Source organism: Notechis scutatus, chromosome 1, assembly GCF_049901735.1.
Source record: "Notechis scutatus isolate UNSWTSFEM ecotype Mainland chromosome 1, rNotScu1.2, whole genome shotgun sequence".
Taxonomy (NCBI): domain Eukaryota; kingdom Metazoa; phylum Chordata; class Lepidosauria; order Squamata; family Elapidae; genus Notechis; species Notechis scutatus.
Genome location: NC_142009.1, coordinates 316,665,790 through 316,685,399, shown reverse-complemented (window position 1 = coordinate 316,685,399; position 19,610 = coordinate 316,665,790). Strand labels below are relative to the sequence as shown.

The window sequence follows — 19,610 nt, the reverse complement described above, 5'->3', positions numbered from 1 at the left end:
AAAAGACCATAGAAACATTTTATGAGTTGACAAAAGTACAGATTAGGAGAAACTTGGCTCCAAAACAGTAACCGTGAGAGGGACCTTGGAGTCCTAGTGGACGACCGCTTAAATATGAGCCAATAGTGTGCGGCGGCAGCTCCAAAAACCTAATATAATCCTTGGTTGCATAAACAGAGGCATAGAATCAAAATCACATGAACAGTGGTAGGATGCCGCCAGTGTAACAACCAGTTTTCTAATCGCGCACGTGCGCAGCTTTCAAAATTACTTACCTTCGATGTTACTTTGGGGAAATAACACAGCTGAGGTATGGCAATCCGTCCTGTGAGAATCAGCTGAGTAGATACAGGTGAGTACAGCGCAGGGGCAGGCGGGCAGGCCCACATGATCATCGGAGCGAACCGGTTTGGAGCCAGCTGATTATCGGAGCTAGGAGTTTGCCCAAACTGGTCCGAACCGGCAGCATCCCACCCCTGCACGTGAAGTATTAGTACTGCTTCATAAATCCTTAGTAAGACCAAGCCTGGAATACTGCAAAAAAAGATGTTGAGACTTTGCAAAAGTGCAGAGAAGAGCAACTTAAGATGATTAAAGGCCTGGAGACTAAAACATATGGAAAACGGTCGCAGGAATTGGGTATGGCTAGGCTAGAGAAAAGAAGGACTAGGAGTGACATGATAGCAGTATTCCAGTATTTGAGGGGCTGCCACAAAGTAGAAGAGGGTCAATTCATTTTCCAAAGCACCAAAGGGCAGGACAAGAAACAATGGATGGAAACTAATCAAGGAGAGAAGCAACCTGGAATTAAGGAGAAACTTCCTAGCAGTGAGAACAATTAACCAGGGAAATCGCTGCCTTCAGAAATCATAGGTGCTTCATCGCTGGAGGTCTTTAAGAAGAGACTGGACAGCCGCTTGTCTGAAATGAAATAGGGTCTCCTGCCTGAGCAGGGGGTTGGACTAGAAGACCTCCAGTGCCCTTTCCAGCTCTATCCTGATTGATTATCACAAGTCCATTTGTGCTTTGGGTGAAAAACCTCCTCTGCCCTGTTTCTTGGGTTGTGATCACCATTGTCCACTTTGTCCATACTTTTCTATGCTGGGGTTTTGTAGGCAAGAAGGACTAATGGGCAAAAGTGATGCACTATGTGGCCTTAGACAGATGTTTATAGCAAACTAGTTGCACGCAGAAGATCCAACAAAGAGAAGGCCTCCTCAGGATGAAACATTAATTCCACACCATCATTAGGGCACATTAGAATCAAACAGGAGCTTTCCAATGAAGAAGAGATTGGACAACCATTTGTCTGAAATGGTATAGGCCAGGGTTTCCTGCCTGAGTAAGGGGTTGGACTAGAAGACCTCTAAGGCCAGTTTATTGTATTGTATTGTATTGTGTTGTATTGTATTGTATTGTACTGTATTCTCTTCTCTTCTATTCTATTCTATTCTATTCTATTCTATTCTATTCTATTCTATTCTATTCTATTCTACCTCCAGACTAACAACTTGATTCTACCATCATAACACTAACTTTATCTACCTTGATCATGATGAGAAGAGGAGAAATAAGATTGGGGGAAAAGCTTTTCTTTGATCCTGGTGAAAGATCAGTCTTAAATCACTAGTATGACAGAGAAAGAAAGTCTCCCCCCTCAAATATAGCTTTCCCCCTTGGTGGCTTTGGCTTAAAAAACATAATAATCAGAGAGAAAGCTGTAGAAATGTGATTTTTCCCCTTTGCCTTGTGACTCTCTTATCTCACGATTCCTCTTTTGCTAATCTCTGAATTTATTTTGACTGGCTAAGAGCAAAAAAAAATATGCAAGTGTATTATTTTTTCCCCCATATTTGGGATAGCTTAGAACCAGACAAATACCTAACCAGACAAATACCAGTAGGAGGGAACCCATGAAAATAGTCAATATTTTAATTTAGGAAATTTAATGTCTGATAAATTAATCCTTTGTTTTATGGAATGATCAGAAATCAAATAATTTATTGTGAGCTATGAGAAGAAAATGAATCTAAATTTCAGTGTTTGCTGGCCCCAAAGTTTTTCTGATGGAAGAAATCTTCCCCTTTCTCTATGTACCAGTTGATTATTTATTAATTAAATGTATGTGGCTGCCTATTGCATAAGCATGACTCTGGAAAGCCGAGAGGACAAAAACAGAATTAAATACACAAATAACATAAAAATTGCAGCCAGGAACACTCTCAGCATGTCACATTCAATATAGCCAAGAAACGGGCACACCACAGTAACAGAGCCCTAAGCTTATGACAAAGCCAAATTTTTAATGAGTTGGAGAAAGCCAATAGTGTTGGGGCAACTCTGATCTTGTACCAAAGGGCAAGTGCCAGGGCAGAAAAAGCCCTCCTCCTGGGTCCTGCCAATGTCATTCTCTTGTAGATGGGACCTAGATCACACCTCTCCTGCTGGATCTGATGGGATTGGTATTCTACTGTTTATACACAGTTTACAGATACAAAATTCCTTTGTAGTTGAATTGTTCCTAATTAATTAATTTAATTAGTTGTATATCATCATGGTTAGACAAAACAATTTACATAGAAAGGTTGTCACAGTAGTAGTAGTAATAGTATAGGTGATTTCCAGGAGCTCTAACTCCTGTTCAGATGATACCTTTGCAGGTAGATCTCAACATGCAACAAATAGTGAGCAGCTCCTCCACTTCTCCTTGGTTTGTGATTCCCTTCTACTTGTCATGCACTATCCTTTTTGCAACAGTAAGGAAGAATATTATTGGAAAGGCAACTCGATGTGAGGTGCTGAATATGTCAAGTTTACCCACCCTGGAAGGATGGAAGGTTGAGTCAAGCTTGAGTCAGTTAGAATCGAACTGTTGACAATAGACAGAATTAGCCTGCAATTCTGCATTTTAATCACTGTGCCCCCATGGCTCTTATTCAGGAAAGATGGACATCAGCATTGGGTGTCTTATTTAAGGGCCCATTAAATATAAGAACTGACATCATAGATGGGAAAAGAGAAATAGTTGCTGCAAACTGTGATGTCAAAAAGATGCATTCAAGGTAGGTAGTTCTCCCCTCCACCGCAGGAAAGATTTACATCAATTCTGTTCCCCTTTTGTGACAGTGCATAATACAGAAACTTGTATGGAGGTGCTCAGATACTAGTGATATGAAAATCCCATAACTCTGATATGATGTTCTTCTAGTCTACCAGCATTTACAAAATCATGTAATTCTTGAAATCTACTTGGCCAGCATTTCCCATCTTGGCATCTTCCAGTTGTGCTGAAACAGAAGGCCCCCAAACTCACACAAACAGAAGCCACTGTTTTTGGCACCATGAACAATGCATTTTGTCTGGATGTTAACAATACTTTGAAGTGTTATAGTTTCTTGTGATTCTTCCTTTTTCATTCACCAGGACAATGCATGGTCTCCAACATAGCCTTCATTTCTTTAATTATCTTCATTGCCTCTGTTTCTAGGAGGAGAAGAAGGGACACAAACTCAAGCTGAAAACAGCAGCCAGGAGAGCCACACACAGACCCGTTGTGAGTCTTGTATATCTACATTTCTCAAGATTCTCTGGGGATTTCTAATTATTTTGTCAGTCTCATCCTCTTGGATTGGAACAACACAGATTGTCAAAATCACATACAAGAACTTTGATTATCCATTTTTCATGACTTGGTTTTCTACAAATTGGAATATTATGTTTTTCCCCGTTTATTACTCTGGACATCTTGCAACTGCCCAGGAAAAGCAGTCTCCAATCAAAAAAATCAGGTAGGTTTCTAGCAGTCTTTCCTATTTGACTTAGTCTTGTCACTTAAAAGACTTTGACATCTTTTATTCATTCAAGGGGAAAAAAGCAATTGGGGAAAAGTGTTGTAGCAATGTCAACTTGTTCAAAGAACAGAAAGTGTTCTCATTTTTTCGTTCTTGTATATATCTAATAAATTCTCCTCCTTTTTTTTAAGAATGTGTTTAAGAACCCCAATACATGGCTGACAGAGAGTTTTCCAGAACTCTTCATGAAGTAAAGTGTTTCAAAAAATGGAATAGGAATCCAAAAGAAAGTCCAAAATTTAAACATTCAGATGTTTTAGATTATTTGATGAATCCACACAATTATTATTACTTTTCTGAAAAAATATGTTCGTATGTACATTAGAGACTATGTCAGCTGCCACTTTATGCTTGCTCGTGCTTTGCTGCTTTGCGCTGAGATCCTGTCATGAACTCTGAGGAGGAGGAATGAAGGGGGGAAATGAAAGTAAGTTCTGTATCTCCTTGAGACTCTGCCTCAAGGTCACCAGCTGGAAGAAGGAGAGAGCTGTATACTAAAACGTGCTTGGACTGACCATTATAAAAACATCTTGCCTGAACCTGACTGGTTACACTGGGGTGGTCAATGAGAGATAGTTAAGGGAGGAAAAAGTAGGACTTAGGGATTTTGGCACACAATTCTCAGTTCTGGCTTTGCAATACTGCAATGCACTTGATCTCTAATAAACTATACCTTTCTCAACAAATGGAGCCAAGGATCATTTCTATTTAGAGGTTTAAGTTGTGGCAGGTCTGACAGGTGGCAAGTTTTAGCCTTTTTCTTATTTTGGCATCTGGAAACCAAAGCTCTAAAGGAAAAGGGGAATCATCGTTCAGTGATAAAATAGCACTTGCATGCAAAAGGTGTCTAGTCCAGGGACTGGTGTTCTTGTATAAAAGTAGCAGATGACAGAGAGATTATTCTTCATCAGGTACTTTGAAGGATTGTAGCTACTTAATACTACTTAATAGTGCTGAATTTGATTTTTTACAACATAATAAATTCCATTAAATATTTTAACTAGGATTAAATAGGGAATCAAGTAAGAGGGATCAATTGCTTGCTGGTTGTTTTTTTTCCCATTCGGAGAAAATTATCAACAGCTGTACCTTGAGTGGGAAGTTGAATGACAAATTCGCACGCTAGCGAGATATTATCCTAGATTAATGCTGCTCAACCTTGGCAGCTTCAGACTTCAACTCCCAGAATTCCCCAGCCAGCAAATTTTGGGAGGAAACTCACACTTCTTTAGGTTGCCAAGGTTGAGGAACTTAGTCCTAGATGTTTCCCTTGAGCATGATCCCATGTCATACGAGCTCCACTCCATTCCAGATAGGCTGCCACAATGCAATCACTACCCCATTTGGATAGGATTCCATGAAGTCTATTTCCCCACCAATCTTCTCCTGGACCATGCTGACACAGGCAAGCCTTCAATGGTTATACCTTAGGCCACTGTTATATAGACAAACCTTTTAAAGCCAAAGTGGCCAAAATCCATCTTGGTTCATTTCTCTCTTGCTCAAGACTAGCCATACTGCCCTCCTCACTTCCTTCCTTTTGGAAAAGTTTCTGTGTAAGTGCTTACTTCATTTTCTCAAGTCAGTTTCTCAGCCTTTTCAGAATACCAAAACAATATGTATGTTCGGGAGGAGAAATGGCAGAATACCCAAGCATACAGGCAGTCCTTGACTTACGACCCAAATTGGGACCAGAATTTCCATTGCTGAGCAAGATGGTTAAATGAAACGCGCCTGATTTTATGTCCGTTTTTGCCATGATTGTTAAAGAAATTGCTGCAGTTGTTAAGTGAATCCAGCTTCCTCCATTGCTTGTCAGAAGCCAGCTGGAAAGGTTGGTTGCAAATGGTGATCATGTGACCCTGAGATGATCATGTGACTTTGGGGGTGCTGCAACGGTTCAAGGACCAGTCATAAGTCACACTTTCCAGTGCCATTATAAATCAGTCGCTAAACAAATGGTTGTAAGTTCAGGACTACCTGTATTCTATTTACTTTTTCCATTCTCCCACATGGAAATACTACGGTCCCAAGTCAAATAAGTAAATTCAGATTTAGGGGGGGGGGGAAATCCATGAAATTGCAAACCCAAAAACATTTCTAGGGAGTAAGCCTGAGTGACTTCTGACAAAATATGATCTTTCTCTCACATTTGAAACTCTCTACATCAAATGTCAAATTTGCCTTCATATTTAGATGTGAATTATTATTCAGATAGCTATATTTTAAATTCCATTAGTATCACCTCTTGAATCCATTTCTTTCACTTAGATCATAACTGCAAGCAAAATATGGCTAAAAGTAAATAATGATTGATGTAGTATTTATAGATCCTAGCTGGAAACACCTTTACCACATTCTACTGTATACATAAATACTTTGCCCTTCCAGATCAGACTCTGGAAATTAATTTAGTTTTAAACATTTGCGGTGGTGGTGGGGGGAATCCTTTCTATTGTAAGTTCTGATTGAGTGGAGCCTACGACAGAGCACCATCTGCTTGCCATTCAATTAAAACATGTGAGCATATCATCATGTTTTAAAATAATTGGTCAGCCATTCTGAAGCATGACTGAAGAGCAAGATTAAAAACTTAAAAGTTATGCTGCTGTGAAATAGCAAAATATTGGGAGGAGACTTGTATCCCTCAAATGAGGAATCAGATAACAGATAATCAGAGTTGGAAGGGACCTTATAGGTCATCTAGTCCAACCCCCTGCCCAAGCGGGAGACCCTACACCATTTCTGACAAATGGCAGTCTAGTCTCTTCTTGAAGGTCTCAAGTGATGGCGCTCCCACAACTTCCGAGGGCAAGCTGTTCCACTGGTTGATTGTTCTCACTGTCAGAAAGTTTCTCCTTATTTCCAGGTTGAATCTCTCCTTGTTCAGTTTCCATTATTTTTTCTCTCCCCTCAGGGAATGTAGTCGGATCTTTGGCGATGATGGACTGACACTGAAACTCTTTCTTAAAAGAACCGCTCCCTTTTCTATTTTGTGGACTTTGACAAACTACCTATACCTGCTGGCTCTAAAGAAGCTGACCGCCACGGACGTCTCAGCCCTGTTCTGTTGTAACAAAGCCTTTGTCTTCCTTCTCTCGTGGATTGTCCTGAAAGACAGGTTCATGGGTGTCAGGGTAATGGTCTAGACAGCTTTTGTTAATGAGGGTTTCCATTGCCCATAATTTACTTTGGAGTTCTAGGACAACTATTATGTTCCAAAGCACGCATTTTTTTTGTTAAGTGTCTAGTAAGTACTCTAAATGGGAGCGGATTATCGGATTAGCAGAAATGGTTCTGGGCAATGAAGGAATTGGAAGTGGTTCAGTGGTTCTGTGGGTGTGGCTTGGTGGGCGTGGCAGGGGAAGGATACTGTAAAATGTCCATTCCCACCCCACTCCAGGGGAAGGATACTGTAAAATCTCCATTCCCACCCCACTCCAGGGGGAAGGTTACCACAAAATCCTATTCCCTCCCCAGCCTACTAACCTGATTTCCAGCTCCATTCTCCTGTGCAGGGCAACAAAAGAAGACCCAGCCAATCAGCTGAGACTCAGGAGGCAGAGAATAGATGGGGGCGGGGCCAGTCAGAGATGGCATTTGCTGGTTCTCCGAACTGCTCAAAATTTCCGCTACCGGTTCTCCAGAACTGGTCAGAACCTGCTGAATACCACCTCTGATCTCTTGAGTTCATGTCCAGCAGACTGTCATTATGAGGTTACCTTTTCATATGACTGTTTCTTGGTTTTCTGTTCTCTTGAATGCTGCCCTCAGATGGTGATAGTGAAATACAGCCACGAGCAATTAATCCATTAAGAATTAATGCATAATTCCATACCGTGTCTTGCTTTGGAATTCATGTGGGAGACATTATTACAGAAGAATTACAGGGAAACATTAAGGCTCGTATATCTCATATTCTTTGCCAATATAATAGGAGGATGTAGAACAGTGGTGCTTAATTTTATTATTTTTAATTATGCTCCATATTTAGAAACTGTTTTTCAGTTTGCATTCCCAAACATAGCATTTTACTTTTCCCATAAGAGCAGCAATCCCATTCACTTATGTGAAACAAAGAAAAGAGTGGATTTTGCAGTACGGTTCTGGTGGGAAATAGATTAGTTCTTTGCTTCTAATCTCAGAGACAAGGCAAGCTTTGGCCTCTTTCATCTGCATCCCAGATGTCAGTCTGTTTACTTAATTTCATAGAATTGAATGAAAGTGATTAAGAATGGCAGCTTATTCTTTTCCTTGTTTGCAAACTCCATCCTGGTTCCTACGACCGTGCGACAGAATTTAGGCAGCTGGCTTCGCCACAGTCTGGAGAAATAGTTTGAATTTCAACGAGGTTACATTTATAAAGGATTTTTTTTAAAATAAATAACTAAAGGTGACGAACATACTTAATATTCCTTTCTCCTCTTATTTTCCCCACTGCAGCAACCCTATGAGTTTGGTTGGGCTGAGAGTGGGGACTGACCCAAAGCCACCCAGCTGGCTTTCACGCCTAAGGCAGAACTAGAACTCATTGTCTCAAGGGTTTCTAGCCTGGTACTTTAACCACTAGATCAAACTGACTCTTTCTAAATGGGAAGGACCTTTCTATCTTTAACTGGCAAACAAGAGCATTATAAATTATGATAACTGGCACTCCAGGTCTCTATATTAAGAATGTCAGGGTGGCTGAGAGGGAAAGACTCTTGTCCATTAAATTCACTTGAAGGAAAAGCACTTTCCCTCTGCAAATTCTCTTCAGCTGAATTCTCCAGCAGAAATTAAAATAAAGGTACATTTTAAAGAAGACTTGGCTGAAAGGGCTGAGAGGAAATTAATCTTGGTGAGTGGAATGTTTAACAAAGATGATTAGGGAACTGGAGGCTAAAACATACGAAGAACAGTTGCAGGAATTGAGCATGTCTAGTTTACTGAAAAGAAGGGCTAGGAATGACATGATAGCAGTCTTCCAATATCTCAGGGGCTGCCACAAAGAAGAGGGAACCAAGCTATTCTCCAAAGCACCTGAGGGCAGGGCAAGAAGCAATGGGTGGAAACTAATCAAGGAGAGAAGCAACCTAGAACTAAGGAGGAATTTCCTGAAGTTAGAACAATTAATCAATGGAACAACTTGCTTCCAGAAGTTGCAAATGCTCCAACACTAGACGTTTTTAAGAAGAAATTGGACAACCATTTGTCTGAAATGGTATATCTGCTTGAGCAGGGTGTTGGACAGGGGTGGGATGCTACCGGTTCTGTCCGGCTCTATAGAACCGGTAGCTCTGAAGAGCAGCAGATGCCGAACCAGTTCTGTGTCTGCAGCTGTTTTGGCCCACCTGCCCGCCCGGGCTCTTACCTGTCCTTTATTTTCTGCTTTTTCAACCTCAGCTGCCCTGCATGGCACAGCTGTGGTTGAAAAAGCAGGAAAATAGTGCTGTTTCAAATGCTGCGCACCCCCGCGCAGCGCTGCTCAGCTGTCCAGGCAGCACAGCTGACGATGTTTCACACACACACGCAGCATGCATCAGACACACATGCGCATGAAGCATAATTACATAAGCAAAATTATGAAGCAAAACATAATTATGTAAATCACCGAACCAGTAGTTACATCAGTCAGATCCCATCCCTGGTGTTGGACTAGAAGACTTCAAGATCCCTTCCAACTTGGTTATTTTGTTATTGGCATATAAGGTACCTTCTAAAATAAAACAAATAAATGAAGTAATACCAGCAGGCCAAGCCAAGGAATTACATTATTATAAATGCTTACTGATATCAGGAAGATATTGGAGGGCGGGCCCCATATTTCATTGAGAAAAGACTAGCCTTTAAATATGCCAGGTAAAATTGCTGCTGCAGACCTATAAGAGGATCGTGTTCTTGTTTTCCCAAGCATAGCATGAAAATAAAATGTTCACTTTTGGGGAGTCCTATCCAATATTCTCTTTAAGCATTGTAATACATGATTAAAAGTCAGCAGTTAATCACTTTGGATTTATCTCAAAAGCTAAGGCAGTCTGGCCCTGGTTATTACCTGGGAATTCCAGATCTATTTTCTAGACTGGGAAATCAGTTGGAAATCACTTCGGTAACACTGCATGGATGCAGTGATCAGGAGTTGGGTTCATGTTCAGGACATCTTTACTTTTCAGTAAATACAAAGCTGCTGTTGCCAATTGTATTAATCTTGTCTGCATGGACCATCATTTTAGCTCCAGTTTTGCTACAACTATTTCAGCAATTGAATTGTATTGAGTAATAATATCTGGTGGAATGGAGAATAAATTCTAACAATATCCAATCAGTGCCAAAGCAAATCTTTAATTGAGGCTATTGATTGAAACGAAACAGGATCAGTTCTTTCCAAATATTTGTTCTCTGTGTTGATATCAATAGAATTTGTTTGTAATTGGGCTGTTATATAATTCTCTAGTAATCCATTTATTATTTGGAGACAGAATCTGATCAAATTGATGGCAGGCCTTTTGCATTTATGGACATTCTCAGTTAAAGACTAAGAATCTGATATTGACAAGTTTAATATTTAATTAGTGGGTCCCCAGGGCTAACTGGATTTTACCATTTTATCTGGCTACGCCAGGGCCGAGCTAAAATTTTTCCAAAGCAAAAGCTCTGAGCTCTGATCTTCCTGCTAGGCTGAGTCACTTAAAAGTTAGCTACTCACTTTCTCAGACTTCTCCCATCTCAGAGCTCCTGGTTAGTGATTTGAGCACATAGTAGTCCAAATAGATCTATATAGTACTGGTGATCTCTCCTGGACATAGTTCAAAACTGGACTTATAATCATTGTTATTTTATTAATCACTAATAAGGGAGCCAGTTTGGTCTAGTGGATAAGGCATCAGGCTAGAAAGCAAGAAACTATGAGTTCAAGTCCTACCTTAGCCATGAAAGACATCACTCTCTGTCAGCCCCAAATCACCTCACAGGGTGATTGTTGTTATGGGGGAAATAGGAGGAGGGAAGTGTGTTGGATAGGTTTGCCGCCTTGAGTTTGTGAAAATAATAACAGCGGGATATAAATGAATGAATAAATAAATAAATAAATGTCTACCTATGTTACTTCCATTAGTTCAGGGGTCTTCAAACTTGACAGCTTTAAGACTTGTGGACTTCAACTCCCAGAATCCTTCCTCCAGTCATGTTAGCTCAGGAATTCTGGCAGTTGAAGTTCACAAGTCTTAAACTTGTCAAGTTTGAAAATCCTTGCATTAGTTGATTTCTGGGCAATTAGGGACAGACAAGAGAGACAGGTTTGTATAGTGGTTTAGGCTATACTTTGTAGCTACTGGGCTACAAACCTCATCTTACGCATGAACCCAGCTGGGGGGAGCAGATACTTTATCTCAGTCCTAGGAAGGAGGCAATGGCAAACCGTTTTTGAAAAATCTTGCCAAGAAAACTGCAGAGACTAGGACAGACAGTTGACAGACATATACAAAAAAGGGAGAGCTGCTTAGGTGCAAAATTACGTGCAAAATATCAATTAAATGAACACATAAAGCCCCACATTTTGAAAGAAGTATTATGGACACACATTACTGTGATTTTAGTGATGGGGCAGCTCATTAGGCCAATAAATGCACCCACATTCTCAAAGTGAGAAAGTCGCCCCTCAACTTCCTCACATGTAGAAGCAACTAAAGAGGCAATTTTCTATATGAAGACAACCCATGCCTCGGCTACCATTTTGTGTAGCGCACATAGCAATGAATTACAAACCAAAGGCAGTATTGTCCATTTTCAGAAAAGTCTACTCAGGTTCTACTCAGAGGACTTTCCAAAATAAACCTGCTAGTCTGTTCAATGGATTTCCGTCCGGAAACTAGCTAGGTGTGGAATTATAAACTAGCATTGAGCTCAAAATTCCTACACAAAAACTTGTAACTTGACATTGAAAGTAGCATGCTTTGCATTCCTCTGAGTTGAAGCATTTGTAGGGCGCAAAAGTGCTTCAAGGTTCATAGAACATGATTTACTAGGATGGTGACAGTAGCAGCAAGGGTTTTTTTAAATTGAAAACAACAGCTTAAATTTGTTGGGCTCCACTGAAATGAGTTATTTCTTAACTCACCTGACACATAGCAGCTTTCAAAAACTTGCTACATCTTTTTCACTTGCCCTTTAAGTGTGACACTCTGTGGTTTGGATTGTTAACTTAATCTATTCCATGTTTTGTATGAGGGAAATCTGCTTGTGGAAGAAGAGAGTCAAACTTAAAGGACCTGCTTTTAATCCCAGCTCCCATCGTTTTTATTAGAATTCAAAGAAAGTCTGTTCCTTCTGCGTATGAAATACGTTCCTTCAGTTCATAGTGCAAACCTTACATTTCTGTATCCCCTTCATCTAATTCATAGGAGTGTTCATTAAAGAGAAAAGTAAATTGGACAAACCTGAATTGGTTTCATCCGTGGATTAATCAACAAAACCTGCAGTTAATTAATTAGTAGAGACAAACTCTAATTTGATGTATAAATTTTAATAACTAGTGCTGGGAGGTAAAATACATAGCAGTTCTTAAAGCTTATTTTAATGCTGGTGTGTACTAGGGGTAGTTTGTGTGCAAGTATCTAAAGCTAGATCTTTCTTTTAAAAACTGAAAATAATATTTGCTGCTCAATTCATAAGCTGTTTCATACATCCTTCAATATCTCCAAAATGTGATATATTGCATAGAATACAAAGGTTTTTGTAAAGCTGAAAAATGATTTAAGTGTGTGTGATAGGTAAAATGGAGGTAAATTGCACTGACAGCCTCTAATATCTTCATTCCCAAACATTTCCTAGGTGATATGATCAGTGTTTGACACCAAATTGGGGTATTAAAGTATTACTTTTGAGATTACAGAAACATTGTATTAGGCACTATGTAGCAAAGCTTTATAAAATAGAAGCTGGAGGAAAATATATGTGTTTGGAGGGGGGGAGGGAGGGAAGGAGGAAGAGAGAGAGAGAGAGACTAAAGGTGGCAAGTGAGGTTTTCTAGAGATTTTTAAAAAATCTTCCTTACGATTTTTTTTCCCTTGTGGGTTTCTGCCAGAAATAAAATGATGATAGATAGTAAGAGCTTGAATCAGTAAAGGGAAGTAGGAACAGGTTGCCCTTTCAGCTCTCTGCAGTAACTTATCCAGGCTTTGTTTTAAAGACCATTGCCATTATTACTGGGTTTAACTGAGTATGGACATTTGAATTAATGACACAGAGCTCTATTGTATTGAATTTGATCAATTGATCAGCACTCTTTGGGTGAATTCACAGAATATATTGGATTCTAATAGAACACAGTTGCTTCATTCACATAAATATGCTATGTCTAAGAATCATATAACATGCTAAGATTGTAACTCAGTCCTAATTATGTACTGAACTACTGTATACAGTACAAATTACCCAACTTCATTTTAGCATCCTCCAGTATGTTGTATGGTCCTAGCATGATATAAATAGCGCTAAGACTTATATCAGCACTCTCTAAGCAGTTTACAGAGTCAGTATATTCTCCCCAAAAATCTGGGTCCTCATTTTACCAATCTCAGAATGATGGAAGGCTGAGTCAACCTTGAGTCAGTCAGGATCAAACTCCTGGCAGTGGGCAGAGTTAGCCTGCACTACTGCATTCTAATCACTGCGCCACCACGTCTCAGTGATATAAACACATTGAGTTGAGGAAATAGAATTGGCTGTGGAGTCCTTGATGGAGTTTGGTTATTTGCTTGGAGATGTTGCATTATCTAACTGGTAACATCACCACAATTAGCTGAAGTTGGGTCACTTGTATACTATTAAATTGTGGTTTCATACAGGCTTCCCCAACCTGAACATTTCACCAAATGACAAATCCCAGAATTCTCAGCCTATACAGATAATGGCTGTGCCTGATCAGAATTCTAGGAATGTTTCTCAAACTTAGCAACTTTAAGATGTGTAGACTTTTAACTCCCAGAATTCTCCAGCCCGCAATGATGGTTGGGGAATTCTGGGAGTTGAAATCCATACATCCTAAAGTTGCCAAGGTTGAGAAAGACTGTCCCAAAGTATTAGGAAGCACCAGACTCATAATCATTTTACATAGCACTAGAACCATTGGAATTTGGTAGTTTTTTCACTCTGCCTCCCGAGAAACAAGCTGAAGTTTATTCCACTGTTGCATTTTGCTGATGAATGAACCTGGCTGTTTCGTGTTTTGAATCTTACTCCATAGAGCTATAATTTCTCTGACTACACAACAGTGACCAAGCTAAAGTTTATGGCTGTCAACCTGTGAAACAAACTAATCTGATTGTGAAGTAATTCTGCTTGAATGGGCTTCGGTCTAAAGTAATCTAAGAATTAATCCTTTTGATTTTCAAGAAAAGAGAACAAGGTTGCTGTACAGTCCCTCTCTGGGAGATACATAACTTGCATGACTGTTGTAGTATTATGTTCCCATTCCATGTCCCCAAATCATTTTAATATCTCTCACACGCAACACTCATCTCATCATGGCTCTTTCCACGTAATAAAGTCCTTCTACATGTCTTTCCTTTTGGATTACACAGATAGTTGCCGCAATAATGGCCATCACTGGAATTGTTATGATGGCCTATGCAGATGGTTTCCATGGCGATTCAATTGTTGGTGTTGCATATGCAGTTGGATCTGCCTCGACCTCTGCGCTATATAAGGTAGGTCTTTTTCTTACCATTTAATCCTTTTTTAAATGCATGCATAGACGAACAAAGCAAGATGGGTTTTAAAACAATGCTCATGGTTGCTTAATTCACATTCTGAGCACTTGAAGAAAGTTACAGCTAGATAATTATGTAGTGGCCTCCAAGGATTCGGCTTGGCTTCCCTTTATCAAGTCTTAATGAAATCTCTATTATTCTACAGCAACAAGATTAGCATCCATGAGTTTCCTCTTATTTTATATGCCAGCATTTTATGGCATTCAATTGTGACACACAAGCAAAACCTTAGCTTGAAAGCTAAGGGTAATATTTTCAATGAAAGTGGGGAGTTTTCAGGAATGATCTCTCTGTCACCCTGCTGAGATTCCCCAGGAGATCTTGGGGTTTCTGAATGATTCTATGTTTTACTAATCTCTCCAATTATCTTTTAGTTTAAATCAGAACTATTTCTTCTAAAATAAAGGTAAGTTAACTCAGCCTGTAGAAGTTCAGCTCCATTCTTGTGCTCCTCAGAAACTCGTTTGATTTCAGGGTACAATTGTCCAAAATTGATATTACAGTTTTCTGCCGTTTCAAACCAGTGCACACACAAAACTTGAATTATAAATTCTGACATTGCCCTCTTAAAAAGAAGAGGGAAAAAAAAATTCCTTTCACCAAATGAACATTCATGATGTAGTCCTAACTGTTTTCCATCATGACCCAAATAGTGACAAATAATTTCCATACTGCTTTTTTTACTAGGTTATACTAATTAATTTATCATAGATTTTAACATTGTAAATAAAAAGCAAATGCACAGCCAGTCGATTAATTGAAAACAAATATATGAAACAAATGACTGCATCAACATTGCAGGAATCAGGAATGTATTTGAGAGCAGTAATATCTAGTAAAAGCCCATAAAAATGTAAAATATTTCCTGAAGGAGAAAAGGTAATTAATTCAGATCTGATTGTGGCTTCCAATGATTTCCTGTTCTAATTCCTGTCACAATATCAATAGATGAGAACGTATATGGCTCAGGATTGAACTATGGAGTCCTATATGCCCTCTAAGTTTGGTTGTTTGCTTGTAGATGTTTCATTACCAAACTAGGTAACATCTCCAGTGTTGGAAGGGAGTGGGGTTTGCACTCTGTTTATATATAGTAGCTTGCCCTGCCAGTGTTGATGGGCATGTTATTTCTTCTGTTAGCTGTTTCTGAGATGCCTTTGATGTATGGCAGTCCTATCCTTAATCAAATAAGCAACCAACAAACCAATCTAGTAGTAAACAACAGCCTAATCATTTGTACAACACACTAGGTAAGGACTGTAACAGTCACTGTGTAGAACCAATAGGCAGAAAGCTAGCAGAACACATCCATGAACACCAACTAGCAGAGAGAAGACATTCTTATATGTACCCATTTCATGTATTCACAACTATGTATACACTTATACTTATTATCTTGTAAACAATTGGCAAATCAAATAAATAAATAAATAAAAATAAATGATGAACCTTAATTTCACCACACATGGATAAACTTAACCATAGTTTCCACTTGGAAACCAAGCTCAATCCAAAAACAGTTGGGAATTCCTGGAAGCTTGGCATTCAAATAAACCAGCTATCAATAGACACATAGAGATAAGCCCCATTTATACACTATTCAAAGGAGATCATAAAACAACCTAAAAAGGAAACAAAAGCACTAGAACACCACCTTGGCAGCAGTCAACACTCATATAAGCAGGGAATTAAATCCAGCAGTAAACAGTGGAGGTAGTCCTCAATTTACAACCATTCATTTAGTGACCATGACAAGTTACAACATCACTTAAAAAAAGTGACGTATGGCCGTTATTCACATTGTAGCATCCCTATGGTCACGTGATCAAAATTGAGACGCTTGGTGACTGGCATGTAATTATGTCGGTTGCAGGGTCCTGGGGCCACGTGATGACCTTTTGCAGCTTTCTCACAAGCAAAGTCAATGGGAAAGCCAGATTCACTGTAGCAAGAGAGGTCGTAAAATGGGGCAAAACGAACTTAACAACTGTCTCGCTTAGCAACCCAAATTTGGGGCTCAAATGGTGGTCATAAATTGAGGGCTTCCTGTACTCTAATCAAGGAACTACCCAGTAGAAAACAACACTCCTATGAACACTGGCAGGGCAAACTCCTTTATATAAACAGAGAGCAAACTTCACTCCTTTTTAATACCAGTACCTAGTCTGGTAATAAAATCTCTACAAATCACTAAGCTCAGAGAACACCAAGGACTCCACAGTCTTGCCACAATCTTTTTATTTTTTTATTTTTATTGGTTTTTAAAACAAACATAAACAAACAAAACATAAAAACATCAGGCCATCTTCCATATATGTACATACAGTGTGCCGGTTGGTTTACAAATTGTTTTGTGCTTCCATTTCGTAGTCTTCAATTACAATTACATTGTATATGATCTCATATTTTCAATCCAATATTAAATACATTGGTATCATTATTAATCAATCATTTGACTATACTTTTATTCATTCATGCTTTGGAAAATAATCATATTTTACTTAATTTATTTTGTGACAATTCATATTATCATCCCAAATGTATCCTAAAAACATTTTGTAGATATAATAAAAAAAGAATACATCTTTATATATTTAGTATTTTCTAAAAGTCTACATATTTCGTTACTATACTTTATTGTCTAACCATTGATAGAATAGATCCCAAACTTTATAAAATTGTTTATCATCCTGTTCTCTAATTTCAAATGTCAATCTGCTCATTTCAGCACATTCCAATATTTTCTTAATAATTTCCTCCTGTGATGGTAGTTTCTCATTTTTCCAGTTTTTAGCTAATACAATCCTAGCCGCTGTTAATACATTTACAATCAGGTATTTCAAGTCTTTACTATATATTTCAGGTAAAATTCCCAATAAAAATATCTCTGGTTTCAAATCTATATGGTTTTATGTCATTTTTTCCAACCACGTGTGGATTTTAGTCCAGTATTTTTTAGCATCCGCACAAGTCCACCACATATGGTAATATGAGCCAGGTGTCTGATGACATTTCCAACATTTTTCGGATTTATTCTTGAACATTCTTGCTATTCTTGTCAGGGGAAAATGCCACCTGTAAAACATCTTATACAAATTTTCTTTATATGCTGTTGACATTGTCATTTTATAATTTTGAGACCACAATTTTTGCCATTTCTCTAGATCAATCCCATATCCAAAATTCTTCCCCAAGCAATCATAGTTTCTTTAACTTGTTCTTCTTCTAGTTTAATTTCTAATACATATCCATACAATTTTTTAATCACCTTTTCATCGGTACCAGTCAAAATCTTATCTAAATCAGTCAGTTTATCATAGAAACCTTCTGTATTAAAATCTTTGTCATACCTTGAATGTATTTGCACATATGAAAACCAATTCATCTTTATACCTTGTTCCTCTAGTTTTTGTATAGATTTAAGTTCACCCTTTTCATTCAATATTTCACCATATCTAACTGTTTGTTCCTTTTTGTATATTATAGGATAAGAAAATGCTTCAATAGTCGATAACCAGACTGGAATTTTCAAATAACATTGTCTTTTAATCTTCTCCCAATTTAACCACAGAGACTCCTGTATATAATGTCTTCTAAAATACCCCTGTGTTTTAGTTCCTTTATACCAGGGGTCCTCAACCACCGGGCCGTGGACCAGTACCGGTCCGTGGAGCACTCTGTACCGGGCCGCAAAGAATTTTTTTTAAAAAAAATGGCGGCTTTCTTCCCTTCGGTGAATGCTGCTGGGATCGGGGATCAAGGACACAAATGAAAGAAGGGGAGGGAGGAAGCAACCGAAGCCTGTCCTGCTCTCTGGCTCAGCGGCTTCGGTTTCCTGCCGCCTCGTTCCTCTCTCAGTCGCTCTCTCGCTGCTCCACCAGCCCAGGAAGAAACTGCTTCAAAGCCGGGGGGCTTTTCCTGTCGCTGCAGCTCCTCCAGCGCCCGGTCACCCCCACCCGCCCACCAGCGCGTTCAATTCAGTGCCCGTTCTGCCTGCCTGCCTGCCTTCTTCGTTTCTGAGCAGCTTCGGCTGAGAATAATAACTATTCGCCTCTTTTTATCATCCGAAGCTGCTCTGAAGCGAAGAAGGCAGGCAGGCAGGCAGAATGGAGCACTGTGGATTGAACCGCACGCGGGGCGGGCGGGGTGGGGTAAGCAGGCGCGGAGGAGCTGCGGCGACAGGAAAAGCCACCCCCGGCTTCTTTGAAGCAGTTTCTTCCTGGGCTGGTGGAGCAGCGAGAGAGCGACTGAGAGAGAACAGGCAGACACCTGAGGGAGGGAGGGAGACACCTGAGGGATGGGGCTGAGGGAGGCAGGGCCGGCGCTCCTGAACTTGGTGGTTTGCTGGCAGGCGTTTTATTACCCGACTAGGTAACAACACCAGATGTTACCTAATCAGGTAATGAAACGTCTGCAAGCAAACCACCAAACTCAATTCTCTCCCCGGTCCTTGAAAAAGTTGTGCTTGAAACTGGTCCCTGGTACAAAAAGGTTGGGGATCCCTGCTTTATACCATAAAAAAGCATGCCACCCCAACAACAGATCATGTCCTTCTAATGTCAACAATCTAGTATTTCTTAATGTTATCCATTCCTTAACCCACGTCAAATTTGTAGCTTGGTAATACAACTCCCAATTAGGCAAACCAAATCCTCCTCTTATTCTAGCATCTTGCAAAAATTTTAACTTTATTCTCGCTTTCTTACCTTGCCATATAAATTTCAACACAATTTTATTTAAACCTTCAAAATAGTCTTTTCCAAGCCTAATTGGAATTGTCTGAAACAAATATAAAATTCTGGGTAATATATTCATCTTGATTGTTGATATTCTCCCTATTAATGACAGTTGTAAATTTTCCCATTTCGCCAAATCTAGCGCTATCTGCTGTTTAAGTTTGATATAATTATTTTCTTTTAGTGTACTGCATCTTGCTGTCAAGTATATCCCCAAGTACTTGATCTTATTCGTAACCTGAATTTTCAATAGGTCTGCCAGTTCTTCCTTTTGC

General features: G+C 39.4%; 1 protein-coding gene across 2 annotated transcripts in view; it reads left to right on the top strand.

Moving 5' to 3' along the window:
- The window catches only part of SLC35F4 (solute carrier family 35 member F4), a 147,292-nt gene that overhangs the window by 123,150 nt on the left and 4,532 nt on the right, over window positions 1–19,610 (top strand). For both annotated transcript variants that reach the window (XM_026670072.2, XM_087952415.1), the window contains exons 3-5: window positions 3,488–3,788; window positions 6,769–6,988; window positions 14,411–14,536. In XM_026670072.2, coding sequence (XP_026525857.1) covers window positions 3,488–3,788; window positions 6,769–6,988; window positions 14,411–14,536 — 647 coding nt within the window. The remainder of the gene's footprint in view (window positions 1–3,487; window positions 3,789–6,768; window positions 6,989–14,410; window positions 14,537–19,610) is intronic.